The sequence below is a fragment of the Dipodomys merriami genome, unplaced genomic scaffold (genome assembly GCF_024711535.1).
Source record: "Dipodomys merriami isolate MVZ:Mamm:240054 unplaced genomic scaffold, mDipMer1.0.p SCAF_345, whole genome shotgun sequence".
In the NCBI taxonomy this organism is placed as follows: domain Eukaryota; kingdom Metazoa; phylum Chordata; class Mammalia; order Rodentia; family Heteromyidae; genus Dipodomys; species Dipodomys merriami.
Genome location: NW_027204993.1, coordinates 1,010,122 through 1,017,518, shown reverse-complemented (window position 1 = coordinate 1,017,518; position 7,397 = coordinate 1,010,122). Strand labels below are relative to the sequence as shown.

The following is a 7,397-nucleotide window of genomic DNA, read 5'->3' as shown; positions in this document are numbered from 1 at the left end:
AAGTGGTAGAGCGCCAGCCTTGAACGAAAGAGCTCAGGGACAGCGCCCAGATTCAGAGTTCAAGCCCAAGGACTGGAATGCGTACACACACACACACACACACACACACACACACACACACACACACACACACACACACACACACACACACACACACACACACACACACACACACACACACACACACACACACACCAAAGCCAGCTGTGATATTTCATTTATTGAATAGGTAGAACTACAAGGAATAGTTAACATTGACTTGAAAATACAGGATTGTTTTGGAAAATGAATTAATACACCTTGTGGGTGGGGCAGGAGCAAAAAACTGGGAGAGAGCAGGAAAGGAGGAGAAGACATTGTCCAAAATGAACTGGACTCTTACGTAACTGTAATCCCTCCCTACGTCACCTTTATGGTAAGTTTTTTTTTGGGGGTGGTTAGTCATGGGGCCTGACCTCTGGGCCTGGGCGCTGTCCCTCAGCTCTTCAGCTCCAGGCTGGCGCTCTACCACTTGAGCCACAGCGCCACTCCCGGTTTTCTGAGTGGTTTATTGGAGGCCAGAGTTTCTTGCCCAGGCTGGCCTCGAATCGCGATCCTCCGATCTCAGCCTCCTGAGGAGCTGGGATGACAGGCGGGAGCCACCGGAGCCTGACATGATCATCAGTAGTTTTTGAAGGTGTGCTAAAAGCCAACAACATTACACTGAACAAGTAGCACGGGTACCAGTTGAAAAAGCGAGCATTCTTTGCGAGAACAGAGTGTCTGCCCGTGTTGGTCTGCGGTGGATGAAATCGTGCAGGAGAAGCAGAAGTGGTCGGCCGCTGGGATCCGCGTCGCCACTTCCCATCAGCAGTGGAGAAACAGTGGCCGGGCACTGAGTCATCTGACTTTCGGGGCCCCCGCACGGCTCTGCGCTTCCCTCCATCCCCAACTTATCTTCCCTCTTGTTGCTTTCTGGTGTTTTCTCGTCTTGTTTGGTTTTGTCAGTCGCGGGGCTTGAACTCTGGGCCTGGGCGCTGTCCCTGAGCTTTTTCACTCCAGGCTGGCGCTCTACCACTTGAGCCACAGCGCCACTTCCGGCTTTCTGGTGGTTCATTGGAATAAAGAGTCTCATGGAGCTGGCTCACGCCTGTCATCCTAGCTACTCAGGAGGCTGAGATCTGAGGATGGCGGTTCAAAGCCAGCCCAGGCAGGAAAGTCCATGAGACTCTTATCTGCAATGCACCACCAGAAAACCAGAAGTGGTGCTATGGCTCAAGTGGTAGAGCGCCAGCCTTGAGCTGAAGAGCTGAGGGACAGCACCCAGGCCCAGAGTTCAGGCCCCAGGGCCAACAACAGCAACAACAACAACAAAAAAACCTAACTATGTTAGATAATGGGTAGGTTTATGAAACTTAATTACGTTTACTAGTCAATCATTTCACTGTATAGCCATGTACTGAGGACACTGTAACTCAAATACACACAATTTTATTTATCCATTACACATCAAAAAGCCAAAGGTAGTAAAACAAAAGGGGTTAAGGGAAGGAAACTCCTATCAGTGAGTAACCCCTAGCACTGAGAAATTAGGAGTTTCTCGAGCCTTTGCCCTGTGCACACGGGATGTCCAGACTGCAGACAGAATCCTCAGTAAAGCCGCAGGGCAACCATGGCTCACGCCTGTCATCCCAGCAAGATCTGAGGACTGTGGTTCAACATCCAGGCTGGGCAGGAAAACTCCGTGAGAGTCTGATCTCCAATGAAACCACCAAGACACCGGAAGTAGAGCCGTGGCTCAAGTGGTAGAGCGCCAGCCTTGAGCAGAAAAAAAAACTCAGGGACAGCGGGGCTCAGACTGTGAGTTCCAGCCCCACCACCGACCAAAAAACCAAAAATGGAAATAATGAATACCGACACAAGACCATGGGCTTCGCTCACGAGTACGATGATCCAGGAGCCATCAGTGAGGCGGTCATAGATAGATGGCCGCCATCTCACAAATGGAGTTCTGAGGGCTACTACAGTGGATATCGTTCCAGCCCCATCCTGTAAATCGTGGATTGTTTAGCACAACACAGGCTTCCTCTGGGTCACTGGGTTCACCTCTGCGCCAGAATCTGAAAGGAAGGAAATGGCGGAGGGCTAGTTCTGTAATTCTGCCTTCGTTTTGGTTTGGTTTTTGGGGTGTCCGTCCTGAGACTTGAACTCAGGGCCTGGGCACTGTCCTGAAGTTTTTTCCTGCCAAGGCTAGTGCTCTATCCCTTGAGCCACAGCTCTACTTCTGGTTTTCTGGTGGTTCATGGGAGATCAGAGTCTCACAGCCTTTCCTGCCCGGGCCGGCTTTGCACCGAGATCCTCAGATCTCAGCCTCCTGAGTGGCTGGGGTGACAGGTGTGCGCCACAGAGCCCGGCTGATAGTTGAAGTTTGTGAATAAAGGGAGTCGTCTGCACTCACGTGGCGCTGAGGTTGTACGGCGTCTGATCCACCCACTGCCAGTCATTCTCATGCTTCGGGTCCCACAGGCCCAGGTAATAAGCGAATTGATCATTCAGATGCTGGATGATAAAACTCTACATCAATTAAGAATAAATGAGAGAGGTCCTAGCGTTAGAGGACGCACCTTAACGGGATTCTTTTTGGTAGAACCCCTCTTTTTAAATTGTTGGGTTCCTTCCCCCGCCCTGCCCCCCTCTTTCTCTTTGGTGGGAGTACTGAGATTTGAACTCAGGACCATACTTTCTGAAGGAATTCACTGCACCTTGGCGTTAGCTTCTTTTACAAATCTGACTCTATGCTTTTTGTGCTGGTCAACCTTGCTTCCCCCATGTTCCCCATGTGCACACGCACACACATGTGCTAGTTTGGGGATTTGAACTCAGGACCTCAGGCTGCCCCCAAGCTTTTTTTTTTTTTTTTTGGGTCCGGTCGTGGGGCCTGAACTCTGGGCCTGGGCGCTGTCCCTCAGCTCTTCAGCTCAAGGCTGACGCTCTACCACTTGAGCCACAGCGCCACTTCTGGCTTTTTTCTTTTTTGCTTATGTGGTGCTGAGGAATCGAACCCAGGGCCTCATGCATGCAAGGCAAGCGCTCTACCACTGAGCCACCTTCCCAGCCCTGCCCCTAAGCTTTTTATCTCCAGGCAAGTTCTCTATCACCTGAGCCACAGCTCTACTCCCAGCTTTGGGGAAGTTTTTTGGAAATAAGAGCCTCCCAGACTTTGCTGCCCAGGCTGGCTTTCTACCTGGATCCTCAGATCTCAGCCTCCTGAGAAGCTAGGATTATAAGCGTGAGCCACTGATGCCTGCCTTTATTTTGCCAGATAGGATCTGGGTAACTTTCGGCCTGGTCTAAAAGCAAGGAGAGCAGACCAGTAGGCCAGGCCGGATTATTACTTTCATTGTATGATTTTGTGGGAGTATAAGATGATAAATTGATATGTCTATACAGCATACAATAATCAAAACTAGATCAGTAATATTTCCATCTCCTTAGCAATTTATACATTTTAGATTAGGCAAGGTGCTGGTGGCTCCCTCCTGTCACCCCAGATGCTCAGGAGGCTGAGATCTGAGGATCACGGTTCAAAGCCAGCCCAGGCAGGAAAGTCCGTGAGACTCTGATCTCCAATGAAGCACCAGAAAACCAGAAGTGGTGCTGTGGCTCAAAGTGGTAGAGCGCTAGCCTGGAGCAAAAAAAAAAAAGAGCTCAGGGACAAGTGCCCAGGCCCGGAGTTCGAGTCCCAGGACCAGCACACACACGCATTAGATGAACAGACAATGGTGGCATATTCTGTGAGGAGAAAGTACCTACCTGCTCCTCCTTGCTGTTAACCACCATCAGATGCGCCTGCAGACCAGAACACACCTCCTTGCTCTTCTCCCAAGAATTTACACCACTAGACATGAAATAGCAGTGGGAGTTAAATTGTTTCCACTTCTGTGGGCAACAGCTCCAGACTTTTCCTTTATTGGGGAAAAAAAAAAATGTTCTGTCATTTCAGTGTAAGAAATCAGCTTGGAAGTATAGGCTAAAAGCCCAGGGCTGGTGGCTCATGCCTGGAATCCCAGCTACTCAGAAGGCTGAGTTCTGAGGATCCTGGTTCAAAGCCAAGCCCAGGCAGGAAAAGTCCGTGAGACTCTGATCTCCCATGAACCACTAGAAAACCAGAAGTGGCGCTGTGGCTCAAGTGGTAGAGCACCAGCCTTGAGCACAAAGAGTTCAGGGACAGCGCCCAGGCCCTGAGTTCAAGCCCCCCGACCAACAAATAGTAAGTTTGAACAATATGCGGCATAGTAAAATAGCTGAGATACGAGAGCAATGTCCAGCTTGATCAGAAAGTACAGATAAAAGCAAAGGCAGATGGAATTCATCCAAAAGCAACCCAACCTTCCTTCACAATCATGCCTTGCAGGGACTACTCAAGGTGTGTAACAATTATAGTAACCACACACGTGTGGATAAACATGATCAAAGACTCCAATTCTCAGGATCTACCTGAGAATCTAACTGGAGAGGCTGCTTAGGATCTTTACGTATGTACTCAGCGACTGGATTCTAATGGAGATGCTGACTTGGGATCTTTACGTAGTGTATTCTAATGGAGATGCTGACTTAGGATCTTTACGTATGTACTCAGTGACTGGATTCTAATGGAGATGCTGACTTGGGATCTTTACGTAGTGTATTCTAATGGAGATGCTGACTTAGGATCTTTACGTATGTACTCAGTGACTGGATGCTAATGGAGATGCTGAGTTGGGATCTTTACGTAGTGTACTCAGTGACTAGATTCTAATGGAGATGCTGACTTAGGATCTTTACGTATGTACTCAGCGAGTGGATTCTGGGCGTGTGAAGTTTTACCTCCCATGGACGCGGGACTTTTTACACACTGCAGTTGGGTGTGGGTCAGCTCTGTCGCAGCATGGCGTTCTTTAAGCAGCTGAGAATATTTCTGAAAAAAAACTAGAAGAGAAAAGTGAAAAGCCACCCCCTGTTCCCGCAGGCTGCCCTCTGGCATTCTGGAAACACAGTCTACCCCGTCTCATCATCTGAGTCAATGCAGCGCTGACCATATTGACTTTTGGGGGTTTTTGGTCATTCGTGGGGCTTGAACTCAGGGCCTGGGTGCTGTCCCTCAGCTCTTCAGCTCAAGGCTGGCGCTCTACCATTTGAGCCACAGCACCACTTCTGGTTTTCTGCTGGTTCCTTGGAGATCAGAGTGTCACAGACTTTCCTGCCTGGGGCTGGCTTTGAACCACGATCCTCAGATCTCAGTCTCCTGAGTAGCCGGGATTACAGGCGTGAGCCACCAGTGCCTGGCTAATTGCTGAGGCAGAAAATTCTTTGAGACTCTTCCATCCGATGAACCAAAAAGCTGGAAGTGGAGCTGAGGCTCAAGTGGTAGAGGGCTAAACTCAGAGACAGCACCCAGGCCCTGAGTTCAAATCCTAACACTGGCACAACTGGAAATTTTCTGTTCTGATTCTAGCTAACACCTTTGTTAAATGTCAGGTTCGGAAACCTGAACTTTCTTTCGTGTAAGGCAGACATCACTTATCAATCTGATTGGCATACTTACTGATAAATAAAACCAAGAATAAGATTGTCAATAGCAGGAAAAATGTCACCAGCGACGCAAACAGCAGCGTGGAAACCCCCGGACTGCTTGGCTGGGCAGTGGCTTTTGCTTTGGGAGCTGCAGGAAAAAAAAAAAAAAAGCAGAGCTGTTCAGGAGAAATTAGTCCTTCCCTTATTTCCTGCTCCTCCTCCTTGCCTCTTTCTTCCATGACACTGAGTTTCCAGCAATATTTGAAATAAACAGGAAGAAGAGAGGACAGTGCTCATTTAGAAACTCCATAAAATGCATAAAAGTCCAACTTCCTACCCAGGAGGAGAAATTGTGTTAGCATTTGGTATATACCCTGTAGACAAATGTTGGAAGTGTCTATGCAGACAGGGTACAGTAGCTCACGCGTGTAATCCCAGCTACTCAGGAGACTGAGAAAAAAAGAATGTAGTTCAAAGCCAGCCCAGACAGAAAATCCATGAGTTTTGGGTTTTTTTTAATGTGTGTGCTGGTCCTGGGCCTTGAACTCAGGGCCTAGGCACTGTCTCTGAGTTTTGGGGGATTTTTTTGCTCAAGGCTGGCGCTCTACCACTTGAGCCACAGCACCACTGCTGGTTTTTTTTGGTGGTTAACTGAAGATGAGACTCTTACTGACTTTTCTGCCTGGATTGGTTTCAAACACGATTCTCAGATCTCAGTCTCCTGACTAGCTAGGATTACAGGCATGAGCCACCAGTACCTCACCATGAGATTATCTCCCCTTAACCACCAACAAAGAACCAGACTGAAACTGTGGCTCAAATAGTACAGCACCAATCTTGAGCCAAAAAAGCCCATCCAGAGTACAAGACCCAGAGTTTAAGCCCAGTACCAGCACACACGCACACATATACACACAAAGTACCACCAGGTACCAGTGGCTCACGCCTGTAATCCCAGCTATTCAGGAGGCTGAGATCTGAGGATCGTGGCTCAAAGCCAGCCCAGGTAGGAAAATCTATGAATTTCTTATCACCAGTTAACTGTAAAAGACCATCAAGGGAGCTTCTAACACTAATCTTGAGCAAAAAAAAAGTTAAGGGACAGCGCCCAAGTTTCAGCCCTAGTACTGACACACAGAATAAAACACTGAGCCCCCGCCCAGCCCCCCTTTTCTTTTACCTTGTGGCGCATCTGCTTTGGGGTTGGGGGGCCTGGAGTGGCTGTTGAACCTCACTTCGGCGTAAGTGATTTCTGAGGCCATGTGGACGCCCGGGGGGGGGGGGATATCTTCACATCTGTCGCATTCTGTCCCGGCGTCTGCTCATGGAAGAGAGGCCATGCACGCGCGTGTGCAAAGGCCCCTGTGTTTCACCCAGATGTGGGTAGAAGTGCCCGCCACAGAGAATTCTACGTCACCGCTGTTCTCGGCTGAACCATTGTGCAAGTCATAGTGGGAACAGGCAGGAAAGAAATAGGAAGGAAGGAAAAGGGGAAGCTGGCTCCTCACCGGAGAACGGGGTGCTGAGTCCCCCCACAAACACCATGCTCCTGTGGGCTCCACAAAGCAGAATGACCTCCGACACCCAACTCACCTGAACACGCACGCGCTCAGACCGAGTCAGCTGCATCCGATTTCGCTGGTCAGGTAACTTCTGGAAACTTCTAGAAAGATCTAGAAAGATCCTTGACTCAAAACACGGATGGGAAGTCCTCAGCGGAAAGGCAAAGTAGGTGTGTGTGTGTGTGAGAGAGAGAGAGAGAGAGAGAGAGAGTCCTGAGGCTTGAACTCAGGGCCTGGGCACTGTCCCTGAGCTCAAGGCTGGCGCTCTACCACAGCTCCACCTCCACTTCTGGCTTTTTTGCT

The 7,397-nt window shown here is 49.4% G+C and overlaps 1 protein-coding gene across 2 annotated transcripts; it reads right to left on the bottom strand.

Moving 5' to 3' along the window:
• Positions 1-1,454: 1,454 nt before the first annotated feature.
• LOC138803644 (C-type lectin domain family 4 member A-like) lies at positions 1,455-6,947 on the bottom strand. Of its 2 annotated transcripts, none has more exons than XM_069987692.1 (6): positions 6,713-6,947; positions 5,564-5,680; positions 4,846-4,947; positions 3,793-3,944; positions 2,438-2,538; positions 1,455-2,099 (listed from the first exon to the last, which is right to left on the bottom strand). In XM_069987692.1, exons 1-6 carry the CDS (start codon positions 6,792-6,794, stop codon positions 1,955-1,957), a joined length of 699 nt encoding a protein of 232 aa, XP_069843793.1. In that variant the 5' UTR covers positions 6,795-6,947; the 3' UTR covers positions 1,455-1,954. The 2 variants fall into 2 exon arrangements, with proteins under 2 accessions (XP_069843793.1, XP_069843792.1); XM_069987691.1 differs by having other exon boundaries at positions 2,438-2,553; positions 6,713-6,944.
• Between the last annotated feature and the right edge of the window lie 450 nt (positions 6,948-7,397).